At 51.7% G+C, this 22,231-nt stretch overlaps 1 protein-coding gene across 2 annotated transcripts in view; it reads left to right on the top strand.

Annotated features, from left to right (window-relative positions):
* The window catches only part of SHC3 (SHC adaptor protein 3), a 139,747-nt gene that overhangs the window by 27,315 nt on the left and 90,201 nt on the right, over positions 1-22,231 (top strand). For both annotated transcript variants that reach the window (XM_031442060.2, XM_064482421.1), the window contains exon 2: positions 12,040-12,110. In XM_031442060.2, the coding sequence (XP_031297920.2) occupies positions 12,040-12,110 (71 nt within the window). The remainder of the gene's footprint in view (positions 1-12,039; positions 12,111-22,231) is intronic.

Below are 22,231 nucleotides of genomic sequence, written 5' to 3'. Positions count from 1 at the left end.
AATTTCTTCCTTGTTTTTATGTATATAGCTTTTGAAAGACTTGGTTGTTACCATACCATATACATAACTTTAAAAAATTGACTATATTGCATTCTTTATATGGTCTCCACATAAACACATGATGATGACATAGTCCATCCAGTGGCTTCACCCCAGGGCCCAGCAGCGCCTGAGGGGCATTCAGTTTGTTTCTTTGTTGTTCTTGTGATAAACAACAGTTGATACTTTAGGGATGAAGCTGTTTTAGGAGCAGGGGTAATTAAGATCCATTCCTTAAGTTACAACTTCAGAAATGAAGTTTCTGGAGCAAAAGAACGGTTTTGAGCCTGTTTATATGTATAGATAAATTGTTTCCTGTGTGGTTAGGCAAATTAAAAATATTTTTACTATGAGAGTAGAGCCTTTACTCTTACTGCACTTAACGACACACACGTGAAAATCCAAGAGTCCTAAAGTTGTGAGATCAAAGCACAAGGCCACTTCTCTCCATGAGAAATCCCGTGAACCTGAGAGACAGAAGGGTGAACCTCAGGTTCATGGAATTTCAAGCTACACTTTAAAAAAAAATTTTTTTTAACTGAAGTGTAGTCAGTTACACTGTGTCAATCTCTGGTGTGCAGCACAATGTCCCAGTCACGCATACACATGCATATATTCATTTTCATATTTTTTTGTTAAAGATTATTACAAGATATTCAACATAGTTCCCTGTGCTATATAGAAGAAACTTTAAAAAAGAATCTATTTTTATGTACAGTGGCTAACATTTGTAAATCTCAAACTCCCAAATTTATCCCTTCCCACCCCCTTTCCCCAGTAACCATAAGATTGTTTGCTGTGTCTGGGAGTCTGTTTCTGTTTTGTAGATGAACTCATAGTGTCCTTTTTTTCTTTGAATAAGATCCTTTGTGGATGGTTCCTCGTGGTGAAAACTCAGATCTGGCCATGGTCCTGAATTACGTGCCCTACGGCTCAGGATGCAACCCCAGCGCCCCTCGAAGCCCCAAGAAGGGTGGGCACAGCTTTGAAAGCGAACGTTTCTCTGTGCCCCGAAGGCAGGCACAGTGGTACCTCCCTCCCCCTGAAGAGTGAAGAGTGTATTTGCAGTCTGACTGCTGCTCAGCAGTTCACAAAGCATCCTGAGGCTCTGACCAACCCTGCAACAGGCTGTGCCCCTGCAAGAGGCTGAGCCCCTCAGGGCTGGAGGCTCCAAACAGCTGGCAGGAGTGGGATTAGTTTCAGGTCCTGGGGGTCAGTTCTGGGCGGCAGGTTTCAGTACAGACTGCAAGCCGTCCCCGATGTCCTGGCCCTCCCGCACGTGCCGAGCACCAGACGGTTTTCTGTTGTTCTTGGACCCGGGCCCTCTGTCCCTAAACTCCTGCGTTCCATGGGGAACTCTTGCAATTCCAGCTCAACAATGTGTCCCCGTCCCCTTCACTCCCTACAACTCCGGGTGGGGAGGGAAAAACACACCCGCTAGGACAGTTCTGACGTCACCCTCGTCCTCAGGCACCCACGGCTGGGGCTGTGCGTCTCCAGGGCCGTGCAGACCTCGGACACGGCCGCGCCCGGCTCTCCGGGGTGAGGTGAGCGCCGTCAGAGCCTGCGGAGGGTGGCAGGTCTGTGACTAATCCTTCCCAACTCTTACTTTGGCTCTTTGTCTCTTCTGTCCATCTGTAGCCGGCTGAGGCACACACTTGGAGAGAAACGCCTTTCTCAAGACTCCCTTTTACAAAATAACGGCTTTTGTCTTAGTGTGATTGGCAGTTTTTGCTCTTTTCTTATGTACTGAAGGAACAACATTTCCCCTTATTTTCTTCCTGCTCCAGATGAATTGAGTTTTCTTTCAGGATCCTTGTAAGTTGCAGTCCTTTTTCTGATGGCTCTGAATTCTTGCCCACACACCCCATTATTTCTTTGAATTCTTAAAAATTTTTTCTTTGAATTCTTGAACATGCTAGCTCCCAGTGACACTCTCATTTGTGTTATAGGAACACTGTCTCCAGCCCTAGGGGTTTTTGCTTTTAACATTTCTCCTTCAGAAAGCTGATTTTACTCTGTGCCCTTGAGTTATGATTTTTGATAATAGTGCTGTTTGCCTGTTTTCCTCTCTTTCCTGACGACGGCCTTCAGACACTTGACTGGAGTTACTTTATTTAACATCAGGAGCTTGGGTTCTCACAAAGTCCTGTTTATCAACGTCATGCTGTCAGCTTCCTATGGTTTGGGACGTCGTGATGCCCTAACTGGGGGCTGGGAGTCCAGGGCTTATTGCAAAGAACAGGAGGAGGCAAAAGACACGCTGTTCTGCGGCCCTCGAGGCAAGCTGGAGTTTGAAGAACTAAAACGCACTGCAACACAGGCCGTTTTTAGCTAAGTATGGACTGTGGCTGAGCCCTCAGCCACGCGTACGAAGGCGCCCCTAGGAAGCAGAAATGTTCAAATAATACTATTACTGGCATCTTGAGCCACACGCACGCCAGGAGTTGTGCGAGATACTTTACAAGTGGGTTTTACACTCACGTCAGATCCAGGATGTAACTATCCTCGTCACTGTTCTCATTGAAGGAAAGCAAGGCTCTGGGAGATTTAATTTTTAAAAAATACTAAAAAACTAAGAAACGGAAGAACCAACTTTTTTTTTTCCTTTTTATTTTTTTAATTGAAGTACAGTCAGTTACAACGTGTCCATTTCTGGAGCACAGCACAGTGTCCCAGTCATGCACATACATACATGTATGCGTTTCCATGTTCTTTTTCATTAAAGGTTATTTCAAGATATTGAATATAGTTCCCTGTGCTCTACAGAAGAAACTTTTTAAAAAAATCTATTTTTATATGCAGTGGCTAGCATTTGTAAGTCTCAAACTCCCAAATTTATCCCTTCCCACCCCCTTTCCCTGGCAAGCATAAGATTGTTTACTATGTCTGCAAATCTGTTTCTGTTTTGTAGGTGAGTTCATAGTGTCCTTTTTTTTTTTTCTTTTAGATTCCACATATGAGTGACATCATATGGTATTTTTCTTTCTCTTTCTGGCTTACTTCACTTAGAATGATGATCTCTAGGTCCATCCATGATGCTACAAATGGCATTATTTTATTCTTCTTTATGGCTGAGTAGTATTCCAGGGTATAAATATACCACAGCTTCTTTATCCAGTCATCTGCTGGTGGACATTTAGGTTGCTCTCATGTTTTTGCTATTGTAAATAGTGCTGCTGTGAACATTGGGGCTTTGGCAATTCTGGGTCTTCTGTGATTTCATATAAATTTTAGAATTGCTTGTTCTAGTTCTGTGAAAAATGTCCTGAGTAATTTGATAGGGATGGCATTAAATCTGTAGATTGCCTTGGGCAATATGGCCATTTTAACGATACTGATTCTGGAAGAACCAAGATTTGAACTTACATTGCCTGCATACACCACTGATCAGATAAAGAAAGTTTAGAAAGTTAAATCAGTCTCTCTCTCCCTCTCTCTTTTTTTTTTTTAAGACGAGGTGCTGGGAGAGGGGAGGTCCCAGTGGTAGAGTGAGTGCTTAGCATGCGTAAGGTCTGGGTTCAATACCTAGTACCTCCATTAAAAAAGAAGCTAATTACCCTCCCCCACAAAGTGGAGGCCCTGGGGCTTGAACCCAGGACCTCGTGCATGCTAAGCATGTGCTCTACCACTGAGCTATAACCGCCCCCCCCCACCAATCAGCCTTTATACAGACAAATCTGACTTGAGAGGACACCAGAATCCCTAGCGAGAGTGTGGGAAGTTGGGGACTTGCATTTCTGGTAAGTTCCCAGATGCTGCTGCTGGCCAGGGGACCACACTGTGAGGGTCACTGTCTCAGATCCACAGTTGATACAGACAGTGCTTCACGGTCCCTTCTTCGACTTCCCAGCATTTTGTCTTCCATCCTGGCTCCTGTTCAAGTTCTTTCTACCTGAGCATCCTAACAGGTGCAGACTAGTGTTTATTAATTGTGACCTGAACGAGGTGGGGTATTTTTACCTTGTAGTTAGTAAACTAATGCTTATTTTATTAGTAGCTACCATTTACTGATTACTGAAGTGTTTTAAAGTCATTTAAGAGACACTTCTCTGCCCAGTGCCTCAGAAGCCTAAAAGGGAAATTACTCAGTAGACTGACAAAAAAAAAAAAAAAAAAATGAAGATACGATAGACTTTTCTTCAGGTCTAGCATGGATGACATTTCCATTCGTGGGCCTTGCTTGGAAGTAATGAGCCTGGGCTCACCGTAATTCCAAATGAACTCTGCAAGGGGCCTCTAACAGTCACTGAGGCTAGAAATCACCCGAGTTAAATATTCATAAGTTCTTCTCACCTCCTCTGGCTGCAAAGGTGTGGGGACTGAGGAACAGTTACTCTCAGAAGCGGCCCTGGACCCTGTGACAGTGGATGGTCCAGGCAGTGTTAGCAAAACCCCCAGGGCTCTGACTTGCTGGCCTGTCTGGGATCACACAACCCACCCTTGACCAATTGCTGAGGCTGGGGGTGGGCTTCAAAGGCGCCCATCGTAGGAGGAGACTCCTGGAGAGCATGGCTGGTTTCACTGACCCCTTCACTGTCCGTCACATCTTCAGAACAAGGTAGGATCTTGGGGGGCTGTTCCAGGCTCCTTGTAATTCGAGGCACTGGAAGGTCTTGACTGCTCTGTGATCAATTCTGCATCACAGCTTGGAGGGCCAATTTTTATCACGCACGTTCTTTTCCTTTGGTTGGAAAATATTTTTGATTTTTCCCCACTTTGTAACTGTACAAACAATAACTGAACACATTCTTGTAAGAAAATGTCTAAACACTGTAGAAGTACTCAGAGATCATCCTCCTTTCTAACCGTTCTTCTCCCCACTGCTCTTCCCAGCAGGACCCGCTCCGTCTTTGTCTCTTCTCCGTGCCCTTGTGTCTCCAAAGGAGGACCGAGTGAACCAGGCACCCCCGTGTTCACGCCCTTGAGCGACCCCCTCCCCCTGTGTCTGGGCTGACGCTGTGACTCGCTTCAACCAGTGAAATGTGCACGAAGTAGCAGTTTTTTTGAGACTCTGAGTTTCAATCATTGAAAAAAATGGTTGCCTTCGGAACCATGGTTTAGATATGCCCTAAGTGTTTAATCATGTAGTTACTGATCAGCATTGGAGGTGGGGGTTCAGATTTTCACTCTTGACAGGCAAGGACGTAGTGAATACTTCGCATGTACATTTCACGCACTCACGCATGAAGAAGACCTACCAGTAGCGTGACCGCGCATGAGGCAAGCACGTCTTCTGTGCCCCCAGGTACTTCCAAGTGGTCTCCCCAAACGGCTTCACCAAGTTGCACTTGCTACAGGGACACGTGAGGGGGCCTGTTTCCTCCCTTCTCACCCAGTTTGACCATTCTCCTGGGTGAGAAATTGTCTCGTTTTGGTGTTAATAATAATTTCTCTGATCACCAGTCTTTGCAGACACATGTTGGCCAACTGTCCTTGATCCTCTGTGGATCTTCTGCTTGTGTCCTCTGCCCGTTTTACCTTATGGGCTTGCGTAACTTTTGCTTGTTTGTTTTGGCTTTTTCTCAGGCTTCCACATGCCTTTTCGTGTTTTCTATACTGTTCGGGGCTTATTTATGGCCTTTGAGTTTTCGGTCTTGTGATAGGAACATCATTTTCTGGGATTTTTTTGGTTACTGCTTCTCTACGTTGATTTCTGAGCTTTAGCTCTTTATCCTCTTGGGATTGATTTTGTGCACGGGGTGAGGTGGGCCTGTTGGAGAGGGCATGCCATTCACGTGGCACAGCGTGCGTCGCACCTTACACACCACGCACAACAGCCGTGCGCAGGGCTGTCTCAGCGGATCCTTCTCCCGACGTGCAGCTCATCATGTCCTCACGTTGACTCACTGGCTCATCTTTTCTTCGGTGACTCCCACAGGTCTGTACACCCTTTCCTTCTGGGTCTCCGTCTCATCCCTTGCATGCTCTGTCCATTTCCATGCCAATGTCACATAATTTCCACCAGTTCACTTTCATTTTTATCTTCTTCAGACTTTTTCTCTGTGTCCTTCAGGCTCCTTCTTCATGATGGAAGTTTTGGAATTAATTTTTCAAGTTCTGGTGGAAGGATCCTGTTGGGGCCTTAATTGGCATCACAGTAAATCTGTAGATGAATTTAGAGAAGAATTGGCATGTGTTTAGTATTGAATCATCCATACCAGAAATATGGTATGTCTTTCCACATAAGCAGGTTTTAAAAAATTTATTCATCGTTAAGTTTGTCTTCAATTTCAATGTCTTGCACATTTCCTGTGAAGTTTATTTCATGGCTCTTGTTTCTTTTGATTGTAAATGAGATATCACTTCCCTTCTTCCTTTTGTTAGCATTTGCCTGATTTAAATCTGCTTTATCTTCTTAGTATTTTCTTTGTCATTTTTTTAAACACATGTATTTATATATTTACATTTATTTGCATCCTTTTTTATTGAGGTACAGTTCGTTTACAATGTTGTATCAGTTTCTGGAGCACACACATATTTTTAGCAAGCGTGGAAGTCCTTGACCTTCAATTAGTGGGTTTGAGCCATTCATGATTCACGGTGATCACGCAGGTGATCAGACCCACTACTGATGTTTTGTTTTATATTTTTTAATTTGCATTTTGTTTGTGCATTTTCTATTTTTCCCCTTCTTTTTGCTGGCGGGGTTTTAGTTTGGAAGTCGACCGTTTCGATCCTGTTTTTACGGTGGCTTACAATTTTTTACACACATATGTAAGCTTCCATGTTTCTCCACTGCTACCTAGAATGAGCCAGCTCTGGACCTACCTCCACAAACTCAGTAGGGTTTAGCACAGGCTCTCCTCATCCTCTTGCAGCCTCTTCCAGCCGTGTTGAGACCTTCCGAGATGTTAGTTCCCCATCACTGAGAAAAATATTGTGAGTTATGCGTCAGTGGTCATCAAGGCATAAGGCGTGCCTGTAGCTGCTGTGGATTCTCTCCCCAACGTTGTTTCTCATAGCCCACCTCCTTCTCTTTCTTTGTATTCTTTGTTTCGCTGGAATAATTCTTTCAGAGAGTGTCTGTGGGCGGTTAACATTCGGTGTCTTTGCTTTGCCTTCCCACTCGAGTGCTAGTGAGGGTGGATGTGAGATTCTTGGCTCAGACGCCTTTTCTCCCGGCTTCCAACGTTATTTGTCTTCGTGTGTTTGGTGCCGAACGAGAACTCTCTTTGTCAGGAGCCTATTTTCTCTTCTCCCCTCGTGCAAGGCTTTCAGGATGTTTCTCGCTTGGTCCCTTTGTGCGGAAATCAAGCTGCCATATGTCCAAAAGCAGATCTTTTTTTTTTTTTTTTTCAGATTTCATCTTGGAGCCTTGGAGACACAAACCCTCCCTAAAACAGAACATTTTAATCCCTTCGTTCTTGAGTGTTTCTTTCCCTCTCCTTTTTCCCTTTTCCTGGAACTCCTGTGAGGCTGACTGATGCACGGACGTGGGTTCCGAAGCCCCAGACTTTCTCTCCTTTGTATTTCAGCCTCTTTTGTGCGAAGAGGTTGCTGTCTGCACGTCGGGGAGGTTTTCTGGGCTCTGTGGTCCAGGCTTTCGCCGTTCTTCCATTTTGTACATCCCTGGAGCCCACTGACTGGGTTTTTTCTGTGTAGTAAAAACCTGTAGACACGGGATGGAAAAGTCAAACTCTCCTTCCCCGTGGTTACCAGAACTTAAAAAAAAAAAAAGCCTTGGAACAGACGGAAGAAGACAAGTTTAGGACATGCAGAATAAAGAACCCCAAGTCTCATTAAAGGCAACTCGTAATATCTGAAGTGGAGAGAGCGCTCATGCCAATGGATAACAAAGCTTACTGATAAACGTGAGCTCTCTTCATGGGGATTTACCAAACCTCAGCTGGAATCCAGATAGTTTTTGAAGGACGGGAGAACTTCACAAGATGATTTCAAAGTTCTTAAGGAAAAACACATACCGGAGACACAGGAATTGACAAATGACATACAGTAGCGTTCAGGCAAGGGTCCATACGGAATGAGGAGTTTAACGCACCACGGGGTTGGCACGTTGATCCAGGAGGACGCGGATGAATTATCAAAGCAGTGGTGCTGGTGGAAGTAGCAGCCCATTTGGAAGCTGGGACTATAATTCATGCCACAGCCTTTGTAGAGAAATAAATCCCAAATAGATTAAAAAGCTAACTTAAAAACGTTAAGTAAAGTGGCTGCACATATAAATAAATAATACGTGAAAATTGTTAAAATTTAGGAGACTATGGTGAGACTCTGGGGACAGAAGACCTTCTCAAGGAAGACAGGGCGTCCCTGAGCCACACAGAAAATGATGGACGTGACCACAGTTGTCACTACAATATTACTGCATTAACAGTTTCTTTTAGATAAAATGCAGAAACTTAACCATCAAAGGAAAAAAAATGATTGAATGGGAGATTAACATACTAATCTATACGAAAAAGATGGAGAACCTAATAGAAAATTGGGCCAAAGGTATGAACAGTCAATTAGCAGAAGAAGAAGAGCAAACGGCCAACTAACAGGTGAGAGAGCTGCACAACCTTATCAGGTATCAGGGAAGCTCAAATGAAAACAACAAACAAAAAGAAATCCTTTTGCCCGCAATAGGCAGAAGATTCAAAAGATTGATGCCTACGGTGCTACGAAGGCTGGAGAAACAAGCTTGCTAATACGTCGGCGGTGAGAAAACGCATCGCTACAGGCTGTTGAGGGGTAACCCAAGCCCGCGCCCTCGGCGGCGGTGCGCGCAGAGCAGTGACACGCGGCGGCGGGGACAGTCATAATTCCCCGGAGCTGGTCGCGGTCCCCACGCAACTCTGCGGCAGAGCTGGCGGCCGTGCTCACACAACTCAGCGGTGGTGGCGGAGGTGCGGACTTCCCTGTCCCGTGACTCTGAGCAGTCAGCGTGCCTGTAACTCTGCTCCACGTGTCACGGGACTCACGGCTCCGCGTTAGTGGCGGCGGCGGCGGTGCCTTTCACATGGTTCTGTGGTGTCGGCTGTGGCTGCATCCACGACAGTCTGTGACGTCAGTTGCGGTCGTGTAACTCGTGTAAGTCTGCAAAGTTGGCCGTGTTGTCCAAATAGCCCTGCAGAGCTGGCGACGGTGCTGGGGCCCACACGGCTCTGCAGCGGTGAAGGCGGCAGGCTCCTCCTCCTTGGCAGCGCTGGCCGAGCTAGTTGTCGTTCTGTGCGGTGGCTGCAGGCAGTCTTCACAGAAGCCTGCTCTGGTGGTCATGATATTCATGTAACTATGACGGTGCGACGGGGGTGGCAGTCAGATGACACTGGGTGGTGCTCATGGCCTTGACACAACCCGTGGCGCTGGTTGTGGCAGTCGCCTCGCTCAGGGGTTGTGCTGGTGGTAAATGTTGCTGTGAGCTCACCATTGACCGTCTGGTCCCACATCTCGGTGCCGTTGGTCCCGGTGTCCACACAGCCTGTCACGGTGCTGTGTTTATAAACACACCGTCTGCGGCTGTGGTGCCCTCGTGTGACTAGGATGCTGCCGCTGGAGCCATTCCCACGGCTCTGCGAGGCTGGCCTGCCGTTCACACGTCATGCACCACCGTGGTCAGGGCGGCGGTGGTGTGTGGTCAGGCCACCCAGGATGGCTGTTCTCTTGCCCTCGGTACATCCCCTGCTCGGCCAGTGCCTGCCTCGCCGACACTGACTTCCACGGATGACCTGCCCACGTACTTGCCTTGACCACGGCTGGTGACTGTTCTGATCGTTGGATCAGAACCTCTGCACCCCAGGAGCGCATCAGAGGGGCCGTGAGGGGCGTGCCCCCTGCTGGTTTCCCTGGTAACCCGTGAGCCAACGTGATGTCAGTTCCCCTTATAACTGGCAGCCTCCTCCTCCCCGCGCCCCCCACCGCCTTCCCTGGAAGCGAAGGCTGTCACTGTGTCCTGCCTGCTGTCGGCCGCACAAGGTGGGGTGTCACTGCAGGACCTTGCTTCAGACTGTAAGACTCTCCCCATCCATTAAGTCACTGATGTCTCTGCCGCTGACTCTGGGCTCTTTCTTTGGCCTTGAGGCTGGGCAGGTGCAGGGCCCGCGGGCCTGTGCGGTGCAGCCCGACTGGTGGTGTTCAAATGCCCACGTGATCGAGGACGTGCGTTCACGTGGCCCCGCAACGTCGGTGGCAGCTGTGTCCAGAGATGCTGTGAAATTCATCACGGTGTTCCTGTAACCCTGCAGCAGTGTTTCGTCGTGGTGTTGGCATAGTTGTGTGACGTCGGTGCTGCTGTTCACGTAGCTCGAGACGGTGGTGGTGGCGTAATTCAGATAGCACTGTGCCTTGGTCATGGCACCTACACACCTTTACGATGATGACAGTGTTGGCGTCCACACGTCACCGTGAGGTCATGACATTCCATACCTCTGAGAGTGTTCGCAGCGTCCACATCACGCTGCGGGGTGGTGGCGGTGTTCCCGTGACTCTGCAACGTCATCCAGCACCTCTGTGATGGTGGGCATGGCCTCCAGACGATCTGCAGCGGCTGCTGTCCCATTCCCTCGTCTGCAGTGGGGGTCGCAGGATGTCCCTTCCCCGAGTCTGTGGCTGTGGATGTGAAACTGACTCGGCTCTGCAGCGGGGGTGGCGGAGGCAGTCACGCACTTCTGCGAGATCGTGGTGCTGTTAACACAGCTTCGCCACCGCGGCTGAAGCAGTTTCTTCACCCTGCAGTGCGGCTGGCGGTGGGACTCACAGCCCTCTGGGGTGTTGCTGCGATGCTCCCACAGCTGGGACAGCGCTGGGCGTGGCAACCCCCCAGCTCAGCAGAGTGGGTCGCGGTCTCCACACAGCGGCAGTGGTAGCCGGAGAGCCCTGCTGCCGTGGTGCTGGCAACTTTGTGATGGTGGAAGTGGCGTTTTCGTTAAGCCTTCGGCTTTGGCGGTGGTGGTGGTCACAGAACCCGGTGATGCTGGTCCTGGCATTTGCCTGTTCTGCGATGTCACTTTAACCACGTGCCTCTGCAGTGTTGGTGGCCGTCTGGTTCCCGCCTCCATGACGCTGCTCATGGTGCCCATGCGGCTGATGGAAGTGGTGGAATTTAAATAACTCCGGGCCTGTGCAGTGGTTGGAGTAAGAGTCACATTTTGGAGAAATTTAAAGTTTTGCTGAAAGTTACGTAATAAGATATGACAGAGCCAGGCTCAAATTCAGATTTTCTGAATAATTCAAATGCAGCCTTTTCTGGACGACACCGTGAAGGCGCTTCCTGCTAAGTCTAAATTTAAAGGCATTGGTATGAAACACCTGCACCTTCAAGCTCCCCAAGGGCTTTGGACACAAGCGGTGTGTCTCTTTCATTCTGCTTGTTTGGCTTTAGCTGTGGCCAGATTTTCACAAATACGCACACATTTTCACGTGTGAAACTGATAAAAAAAATTCAGCTACAAATTTAGATGTTGTATAAGTAATTCTGAAAATTTTTGTTAAATAATGCAAAAGAGGTCTTTCTGGTAAGTCAAAATAAAGCGCCCTTGGGGGCAATCTACAGTTTATTCCTAGAGCCCCCAATATGCTTATTATATAATGAAGTTTCATGTTGGCCAAAATGTTAATATTGTAGTATTTTCATTCTTTGTTTAAAAATTATAAACCTCTAGAAGCTTCGTAAAGACTAGAAATGTGATGTCGGGACATTGGGGTTTGGGTGGTGGTTACATGGCAGGTACATATTTAAACGTTCATGGAATCAGGTATTTAAGATTTCTGCATTTTGCAGCATGCGAAAGGTTTTGAAAATGTATTTCTAGACAAAATAAAAAATAGCAACAGGTTTCAGGAGAGTCAAGTCGAGTGCCAAACGTAACACTCGGAAAATCTTCTGTTGGGTGTGAGTTACTGCTTCTACAGAAACAGAACAAAGGGCCCCCGTGAATATGACGGTCAAAGGTGACTTGGGAGATGCGAGTGGCTCCAGAAACGGCCTTGCTGCGGCGAGAAACGGTCTGTGCGTCTCAGTTCTCAGGGCTCACGGCTGGCGTTTCTTTCCCCTTGCAGTACTTGGGGTGCATCGAAGTTCTGCGCTCCATGAGGTCGCTGGACTTCAGCACCAGGACGCAGATTACCAGGTAAGCCCTCTTGAAGCGGACCCCTGTGATGTCACTGTGGAAAGGCGTGCCCTCGGAGGCTCACAGCTCAGAAAGGTCCAGAAGGAGAGTCTGCCCATGAGCGCCGGTGACCGGTACCAGGGAGGCAGGGCCCACTGTGTTTCAAGCCTTCCGAGGGCTCATCCATTTCGGGGACGTGTGTGGCCTGGCATATGCCCCCCTGAAGGACACGCCAAGCTCTTTTTATAATCAGGCTGCAAACGGAGTGTTGATGTTTGTTTCTTTAATAAATGAAATTCTGATAGCAGATTGATATTTTAAAAATCTACTGAACTGTGTTATTTCTTTTCAAAAGAAAATCAATGTGTCAAGAGGGAATTTGCGACAGAGCACACCGAGAATAAAGTGCATAGAACTGGCAGGAGAAGAAGAGGGTGTAATTTGGAAAGCAGACCAATTCTTTGAAGGTGTCAGTGATTTTGAGCCGGTTTACGTATTCTTGACCATCAACTAGATTCTAACCTTCTCGGTGGCTGGAATTGTTGTTAAGCACTTTTTTTTTTTTAAAAATAAAATTCATAGCCTAGTAGAGCTTATACCTTTAGGGAAAAACAAATGCCCATTTCAGGTCGTCTTGAAGAAGAGAACCAGAAAACTAAGAACGGGTCTGTGAAGCAGGCACACTTCTGGGGGCGAGGAGCTGGTAGTCGTGGAATTATTTAAATGGTGCCTTCAGAAAATGCCTCACATTTATTCCATTTAAACCTCTCTATGTGAGAGAGGGTGTAGCTCAAGTGGTAGAGCGCATGCTTAGCACGCACGAGTCCTGGGTTCCATCCCCAGTACCTCCTCTAAAAGGAAAATAAACCTAAAATAAGTAAACTAAATAACAGTGTTTAAGTGAAAAAAAAAAAACAAAAAAAAAAACAAACGCCTCTCTGCTGGATGTCTTTGGATTAGCAAGCCAAAGGCTCGAGACTGAGTTTTAGGAATCAATTAGTTGCTGAATAATGCACGCACCTCAGTTCTGTGTTTTAAGCACCACAGTGATACCTCCTGCCTCCTCAGAAATTTGTGTCCGAAAGAGTTGGTGGCTCTCCTCTCTCTGAAGCAACTCAAGACACACGTGGTGAGGACAGGGCAAGCGGACCATCTACGCCGGGGCAGGACTCCATCTCCACTTGTCTGTAGAGAAGGGCTTATGAAACTTGCCAAGGGGAGGAGTGGTATTTTGAAGTGAGGGCATTTAGAGGAAAAGTTCGAATGCTTAGTTCGTCGGTCATTCACCCGTCCCAGCCGTGGAAAGTCTCGTGCCCCGCCGGGCGTCTGGGCAGAGCACCAGGGGTGCTGTGACACAGTCCACCTTCGCATGGGGGCTGGTGGTTTTTAAAAAAGAACTGTGGACCATCTCTACTGAATTCCCTTCATAGATCCTGGGACTGCTGTCCTTTTCATTCTCCTGATGTATCTGTTGACCGTTTCCTGCTGGCTGTGCACTCACTGTGCTGGCCGACGTGGGCTGTCTTGCTTTGCTAGGCCTCCTGGTTTGGGGGGAAAAGATGCCAAGACAAGTGACTAAGGGGCCTGCGAGGGGCAGGGACCAAGTCCTCCTCCTGGGGAGCGGAGGAGAGTGGGGGCAAGGGAACAAGCCAGTGCCCCCTTGCGCGAAGTTCTGGGCGCTCTTTGGGGAAGAACCCACACGGGCAGACGGAACAGCAACGCGGCAGAGGACAGCCGTGCAGCAGACACCCATCCCACCCCGTCTAGATCTTAGCGGGGGCGCAGCGATGGGCTGGGCTGGCTGGGGGGCCGTCCTTCGACTCGGGAAGCTTGGCGTTGAGTTCTCTTTACAGCAGAATTGTCCTGGGTTTGTCAGACCTTCTGAGAACGATGTTTGCTTTTCTCTAGGATGCTTTGTCTCTGACCTTATTTTTTATCACGGGACATGTTGCTTGTTTTAGTTAATAGCCAGAGATCACTTGTGGGAAATCACTGTCAGAAGGAGGCCTTTGCACCCAGGACAAGAATGCCCAGCTGTGCCCTGCAGACGTGGCTTCCCAAGGCTGCGTGGAGCTGGGTGCTAACCGTGCCTGCGATTAAACCTACCCCCGTGGTTCACTTTATACACTAAACGCACTCTTGAAAGACTGCAGGGAAATCGAATGCTGTAATTGAGTTATCTCAGACGGGCCCTGGGAAAGTCTGTTTCCAAAGCTTCTTAGCCGTGCCTTCCGTGTGTGTTTGTCTAAGCAAACAACCGCTCCCTACTCATCTGTTCCACTCTTTCAAGTTTTGGATGTAAGTGTCTTTTAGAGGCCAAGCCAGGGGTCCTTTCGTTGGGGTCAGCTTGGTTTTACGCTGCTCCTGATGGCTTGTGGCGTCGGCTGCAGCACCGCCCGCGGATTACGGGTGTCTGATGAATGGGTAGCTTTGAAGTCTACCCAGAAGCTGCCGCTGACGGCGTGCGCGGTTTCAGCGGTGGCTGGTGAAGGCTTTGTGCTCCTAGTGCTCTGGGCAGAGGAGCTTGGCGACCCGTCCACACTGCTCGAGGCCCTCGGTGTCGGGGGCCAGTCCCCACCTCAGTGATTGTTGCGGGAAGCGCACCTGCTTGGTCACAGGGTGATTTCCACGTCGGACGCACCTGATGCCTGCAGGACAGGGCCTGGCGGGGGGGCCACCCCGTTTAAGCGTTTGCTCTGTCCTGTTCCCTGAGCACATGTTCAACACGGTGGGCACGGGGCCCCAGTGTCCAAAGAAGAAGTGCGTGCTTGCAAGCTTGCGGGCAACTGAGGGCGCACGGAGCGCGGCCTCCACGCCCACGGCGTCCCTGGGTCACCCCGCTGGTGGTTTACATAGAGGAGCCGAGCCCTTCGGTGGCTGTGGGAGTCCGGCCGGGGGACAGAGACGCCCTCCAGAAGAAGAAACAGCTCCTGCAGAAGTGGCTGGCTTCCCAACGTGCCCCTGGCTGCTCTACCAGACGCGGCCTTTCAGAAGGGGAATGCCTTGAACTCCCACCCCCAGTGTGTCCTCGGTCCAGGACGGGTCTGGGGTGCGGCACAGAATTGTCCCCACACCCTCGCGGGTCCTCAGTGATGCGCCTCTACGAAGGCCATGCAGGAATCCTGGCGCAGAAGCGTGGCTGCTCTGGAGCTTGTGGGAGCTGCCCTCTGCTCCCTCTCCAGCGCCAGCGCCACTGCTCAGTCCCCGAAACCCACGTGGGGACCCGTTCTCCCTGAGGGACTCCACGTTGGCTGTGCAGCTCCCCGAGGACCAGGTCTCGGCTTGGTGTCACCCTGGAGAAGGACCCCAGCCCAGGGCCATCAGAGACCCCCTCTTTCATCTGAGTTAGGCCACTGGGCCTCCCCACGAGGTGACTCTGGCCCAACGCTGATGGCCACTGCCCCGGCGACTGGCCCCTCTGGCCGCGGGGACCACCGCATGCGTCGTCCTCTCCTGCGACTTCTCTCGTCTCGCCTCGGGGGACGAGTTGAACTGAGTTACTGTGCTTCCCATCAGAGAAGGATGTGCGCGTCAGACGGACGTGCTCGGGGTCAGACTCCTGGGGAGCAGCCCGTCCGGCGCCCTGCACGGTGACAGACGCTCCCGGGTGCCCATGGTCATGGGAACAGCACTGCCTCTCTTCCCCCTCCCCTTTGATTTCCTGATCTGCTAATTTTTATTTTATTTATCTCGTTAAACTTGGTCTATTCTGGGAAATTACCTTAAGCCATTTTTAGGGCATGGAAAGCCATAAGCACGTAGACAGGCACTCCCAGAGCACTCAGCACGGTGGCCTCCTCAAACAGCCAGTGTGAGCAGCTGAAGTGTGTTTTTGGTTCTAAACGACCCAGCTGACCTCTGGCACTGCTTGGATTCATCCGATAACAGCCCAGTTTGCTTTCCACCCCCGCTGGCGCAGACGGACGCGTGAACTCAGCGTGCGTGGCTTTGCTGCCCCCCCAGGGTGAGTGCCTGGACAGACCATTGCCCGGGGCCCCGCACAAACGTGCTTTTGCCAAACTGGAGAGAGTAAACAGTTGAATCCAGTTGAGGTGTTTTGTTTCTCTTGTTTAAAAGTTGTCCTAGTTCCCGCAGGCCCCGAAGATGCTGGTCGGGCCCAGACCTTGATCAGTGCGGCCCGTGGACACGGCCGCTCCCTAGAACCCGCTCTGCACCCACACGCTGGAGGATTCTGCGTCAGAGTCGAGATGTTTTCATCCCTTTGGTTTGAACCCAAACTCGAAACTTGAGAAAGAATGCCCTTTCTCGTGGAAGTGTTTCGCTTTCATTCTTTTTCGACCCGTCGATGGGGCCTCCGGGCACTCTTACCGCTGATGACTCATCAGCTTTGCCCACGTTGAAGGTCAGAGTCACCTGGCCGCGACCTGCTCCCAGTGCTCAGCCCGGGCAGAGTGAAAATGGACAGACTCAGCGTCAGCCGGTGACGCTGGGAGCTTTTCTGTCCGAGGTTTCACGCGGGGGCTTTGGTTAGAAGGTGGGTGTGTGAGCACGTGGACGTGGTTCTACTGGGAACTGAGAGTCTGAACAAAGTAGCAAGGCTGCCTGGACGGTGTGAGGGAGAAGGGAGGCCGGGGACGAGGCGTCCTGCGTCACGGACGCTCCTGGTACGGGGAGAATGGTGGCCTGGCTTGCGGGGCATCTCTTACCAGTCGGCAGCAGAGAGGGCTCCACCTTCAGTGGAAGGAGGGCCAGCCAGACGAGCTCGGCGCGGCTTCTCCACTCTGTCCACCCTCTCTTCTCCGAGCTGACCTGGGAGGCGTGGTAATGCTCCCTTCTCCAGTCACCTCTGGCTCCCAACATTCTACACATCTCAAAGTAAATAAATAAATAAATAAAGCCAAGGTAAAAACTTTCACCCCATGATCCTTCAACTCCCCCCCGAGTCCCCGAGCATCCTCATCCGTGTGTGCCCATCACAGCTCCGGCGCATTTTCCCTCGGGCGCATGCAGGCCTCCCGGCACCGCGGGCCCTCGTTGGACTTCCTGCGAGAGAGGGGCCGACCAGGCTGCGGGCCGGGCGCCCTGAGCTCCTCCACCAACACCATGTCCATGGCACCCTTCACCATCTCGCCTCAAACAGTCCTGTGTCACGTGGCCATTTCATCACCGTTCATGGGAGGGGGCGGTTTGGGGAAAGGCCGCAGTGACTAACGCGATATTTGTGTTGCTTGTAGAGGCTTTCCCATCCCCGGGGTGGCGTTCGGGCTGTGAGGAGCTGCCGTGGCAGAAGACGGACCCAGAGGAAGCAGGCAGGTAAGGGCTGGGCACCTCTGCCTCTTGGGGGGGGGTGGCACATGGTCCAGGGAATGCCATGTGGTCGGACTGCACTCCCCTGCCGCGTAGGAAGGTGGAAACACCCGGGGGTGGGCGTCTGGACGTCTTCTGTCCAGGTTTGGGGTGACTGCTTCCTCTTGGGCTACGGCACGAACTCCACAGGCCGCACTTTGGCTCTGTGGCTTCCGCACTCTGCAGGCCGGGAGGACTATTTGGAAGGGCCCCTGTTTGCAAATCCGTCGTATCAGCGGAGTTAAGATTCGCGGTTGGCATCTGGCCTTTGGCTCAAGCACCTTCACGTGCGTGGATCTGGTCTCTCCAGTTAGAGTCCCTGGTTGTGACATTCCAGAATCCCTTTCTCACTTCAAAATAAACACCTCTAACGTCGATTTAAGTTCATCGCACCAGGAAAAGGAACAAATCTGTGAAACTCTTCCCCGAGGCTGGTTGACTCTCAGAATTAGAAGGGAGAGCAGCGGGTGTGAACAGCCTTCCCGCCCCGCCCCGTGCATCCGGCTGGTGCAGGACGGCCAACTCGCGGCCTCAGCCTTCCTGGCTCATTCTAAATTTACTTGTTCCGAACGCGTGCGTTTCGCAGGCTGAGCCTCTCCCGAAGCCTTCCGCCCCCAGGGGGGCGAGGCCTGGCAGGGAGGGGGGTGGTGTTTTCTCAGTTTAGAATGCTTTTTGACAACACCAGCTTGGTGGTGTGCAGACGCATCCGGCGTCAGCTGAAGCAGGCTGAGTCCTTCCGCCTTGCTTCTCCGCTGCTACTCAGGGTTTCACACCCGCCAGAGCAGTTTTGTGCCCCTGCGCCCCCTTCATCATCGTTGGCATGTGAGAATGTGCTTGATGCGGGGGGCGTGTGTGGATCACAGGTGCTCCAGAAACCACGCCTGGGGGAAAGGGGCCCAGAGTCACAGGCAGCGGGACAGGCGTTAGCAAGCACGGGGAAAGTGCTGAAAAGTACCACGGAAGCAAGGAGGAAGCTCCTCGGGGCCTGGATGGGTCTGGGAGGACTTCCTAAAGGAGGGCGCATTTCTCAGGGTGAATTTCTCCCCCAACCACGCAGCAGACCTGAAGGAAGCATAAACCTGAGGCCACTGCTTCCACTCGGGGTTCTGCCTGTCAGCTTCTGTGCAGTAATGCTAATGCCTGCCAAAGGGTGGGGGTCTGAGTCGGGCTCAGCGAGGGAACTCGGGCACAGTCTGCACCCACCTGAGGTCCATCTGGCCCTGGGCCCAGCTGCCTTTAGGGCCCCAGGACGGCCCTGGGGCAAAGGGACGGGGGTGCCTGCTTCCTGATAGGCCTCAGTGTAGTGTTTGGTCCCCACAGGCTAATACACGCTGATACCCAGTTTGTGAGGGTGAAATGAGACATCGCTTCTAGAAGCACCTGGCACAGGCCATGCATGGGAAAGCTGCTCAAGGCCGTTCCCCTGACCAGACCCGCATGTGCAGGGGCCCTAACCTGTCCCCTGAGCAGACCTGAGAGTCGGTGTGCGGAGCCTCCGGGGGAGGGTGCTGCAGGGAGCACGGGCGGGGGGGCCGGAGGTCTCCATCATGGAGCGGGGGCCCGGCTCTGGCCCTGGAGGCGGCGTGGCCACGCTTACGGGGACGTCCCTGGAGCCCAGCGCGGGCCGGGGGCTGTGAGGGGACAGCTCCGGCTCACGGTTCACAGCACCAAACGCTCGGCTCCCGGGCCTGTGTCTCTGAGTCGGGTTTTTCTCTTGAGGCCTCTCTGGACACTGTCCTGGCCGCTCGTCAGGGCAGCTGTGTCCTGGCCCGTAGGGCAGGGCTGTACTTACAGGGGGTGGGCTCCTGACCCAGCGGGCGAGGGAGAGGATCCCTGGGGACCAGCCCAGGAGAGCGTTCCAGCTTCTTCTTCCCTCTCAGGGGCGGCTCCTCACCCGCGGAGGAGGGAGGACGGAGGGAACCCCCCAAACAGGCTTGTGGAGGGCGTTAAAAAGGACACCTCGAAGCACTGGGGTTAGGGTCTAGCTGCTCAGCACGCCTGGGTAGCTGTGTTTTATCGTGGGTCTCATCCTCACCCTGTCCAAGTTTCTGTAGGTGAGAATACCTGATAATACGATTGATACTGTTATTCAAAGTGTCAGTGTCAACCAGTGTCATTCAGGGCAGTGTTTCCAGCTGAAAAGAAAGGGGGGTGTGATACAGCGACGGAAGTTACTGACAGGGGTAGACTGCTTGCTGACGTGGCGCTGGTTTTCCCTTGAAGCAAAATCATCTAGCGTTTCATTCTGTCCCCCCGCTTTGCCAGTTGCTGCCTCTGCTGAGTATAGTAATAATAATAATAAATAATAATAATACTCGTATTGAATACTTACTCTGTTCCGGGCATTACTCTAAGCATGCCACCCATTATTGCAACAAATGTTTATCGATCACATGCACCGTGTCCAGTCACTGTTAAGGTCCCGGGAACAGGGCTCTAAGTAAAGGCTTACTGTCCGCCGCAGGGAGAGAAAATAAAACACACCGACGTGTGTAAGAGAAGGGTGTTAAGGTGAACTTGCCTCTGAACCGGTCGTCGTTGTAGCTGCAGATCGTCACGTCGCAGTTCCACGTCGTTTGGCGTAGTAATTTCAGGTAGTGATGCGGGGGTGTGAGGTCTCCCGTCAGGGCCCCTGGGAGGTTGGTTGTGTGGATTTTGGAGATGAGGAAGCTGAGGATGGGGAAGCTGACAAAAGCTGTTCAAGTCCGCAGAGCCAGGCAGAGTCGGGACTGGAACCCGAGCAAGTCCGAGTCCAGAGGCGAGAGTGGCCCGCCCTGCTCCTGCCACAGCGAGGGGGCTGCGTCCTTCAGGAGCCACGGGCACCGTGCTGGCAAAGCCCAGACACGCGCCGGGCGGGGGCTGCCCCTGGCGGATGGAGACTTCCTGTGAACTACAAAATGCCGTGGGGGCCTTGAGCAGAGCGCAGAGAAGCCGAGGCACCTGCAGGCTGGCTGGGATGCGTGGGCAAACACACCCAAGGAAGAGGGTCAGGGGCGCGCAGGGTGGGCTCTGCAAAGGCCGTGCGCCTGCCCTGTTCATCCTGCTGGCGTTCATCCTGTGCTGCAGCCGCACTTCATAGAATTTCACTAAATAACAGAAGGAAAAATATTAACAATGCTTTTTAAAAATTTCATGTGGGTAGTTTATAGAGAGGATGGGGACCTCACCGCCTTAACTAGCCCCAAGTGAGGAGGGTGGGCTGGCATGGGGGGAGGTGGAGGGGAGGGCGGGATGGGGAGGAGAGGACAGATGGGGTGAGGAAAGGGGCTGGGGGCGCTGCGCAGGGGGTCGGCCGAGTGGGGTCGGGGGAGACGGGGTGGGCGGGGAAGGTGGAGGGGCTGGTGGAGAGGACAGGTTCTGCGGGGCGGGAGATTGTCTTTTGTTTCTCACCTTGAACATCCCAATAAACCAGTCTGATTCCCACCTTCTGCCCCCCACCAGCTGGAAAATGCAGGCAGTACCCAGCTTCCTGGTTTCTCCTTTCATTTCAAGCACGAGTAACGCTCTGTCAGGGTGACCTCGTCGCCTGGTTTTCTGACAAGCTGGTTATGGAGACCAGGGGCCAGGGACGCAGCCGTCTCTCCCCGTGAGGGCACCTGTCACCCGGGGGCATGGAGACTTCCAGCCACAGGGCCCGTTCCTGGGAACCGGGGTGGGGAGATCTTCCTACCGACAGTCTCCTGGGTCAGAGGCAGGGACAGAGGCAGGCTCAGAGCCCGGCGTGGGCCTGGGCAGCCGGTTGGCAGCACTGACGAGGGGTCAGGATCTCACAGGATGTGTGGTGAGGAAGGGCGAGGGGCTAGGCTGAGTCCAGATGTCACTGAAACGCAGAGAAAAGGGGGCTAGACAGACACCGCGCCTAAGTTTACGGAAGACTTTGCAGAGCCTCGCGTGCGCAGCCTCGAGATTCATTTCCGTGTTTACGTGGTTATTTCTTTACGTCTTTGGCAGCCTGTTATGCAGCTCTGTCTCCTAGCGCAACTTCCTGGCTGGTAAGGACATGTCACTCTTTGAACGGACAGGAAACAGGACACTCCTCCGTTACCGTGATGCTGTCCCACGGAGATTCTGCTGCAGTGGGCTGGGGCAAGGCCAGGGCGAGCCTGCTGACACCTCTGGGCGACAGCACTGGGCACAGAAGATCTTTGTCTCCTCCCTGCCGTGTCACACCACACGGAAGGGACTTCTCGCCTAACCTGGACTCCACTGTATATGGATTTCTCGACGAATCCATCCTCCCCGCCAAGTTCTCAAACTCGGACGTCCATCAGAATCACCTGGAGAGCTTGTTACAACCAACGGCCGGGACCCACCTCCAGAGCTTCTGACTCAGGAGCTCTGGGGTGGGGCCGAGGGTTAGCATTTCTAACCTGTTTTTTGGGGGGGTTGCCGATGCTGCCGGCCCAGGTGCCACCCCTGGGGAAGCAAGGTTCCAGAGTTCTAGTGTCGACTTCTGAACCCTTTGCAGCTGCCCACGTGTGAGACCACAGCTTTGACAACAGGCCCATTTATTTTGTTTGTTTGTTTGTTTTTAAGTGATGCCAGTCATCCAAAATATTTAACAATGGAGACGCGCACGCGTGGCTCGGTGGCTTAGAAGGGCTTAAGTAGAACCCCCAAGAGGAATAGATGGCGTTCATTCTGTATTCTCCTCGGGGACCACCTGGCCTGGTGTGTATTTATAATCCTCACGCCAGAAGCGCGTTTGCGTGAGAATGTACCCTCTGATTGCTCCTTTTCTGTCTTGTTCTCCGAGTTCACTTACCCCGGACGTACCATTCCCTCTTCGCCCTTGCAGGGGGAGCTAGAGTCGCAGGTTCTGGAGGCAGATCGTC

The sequence above is a fragment of the Camelus dromedarius genome, chromosome 36, assembly GCF_036321535.1.
Source record: "Camelus dromedarius isolate mCamDro1 chromosome 36, mCamDro1.pat, whole genome shotgun sequence".
NCBI lineage: Eukaryota > Metazoa > Chordata > Mammalia > Artiodactyla > Camelidae > Camelus > Camelus dromedarius.
Note: the sequence above shows the minus strand (reverse complement) of the source record. Positions and strands in the feature narration are given on the sequence as shown.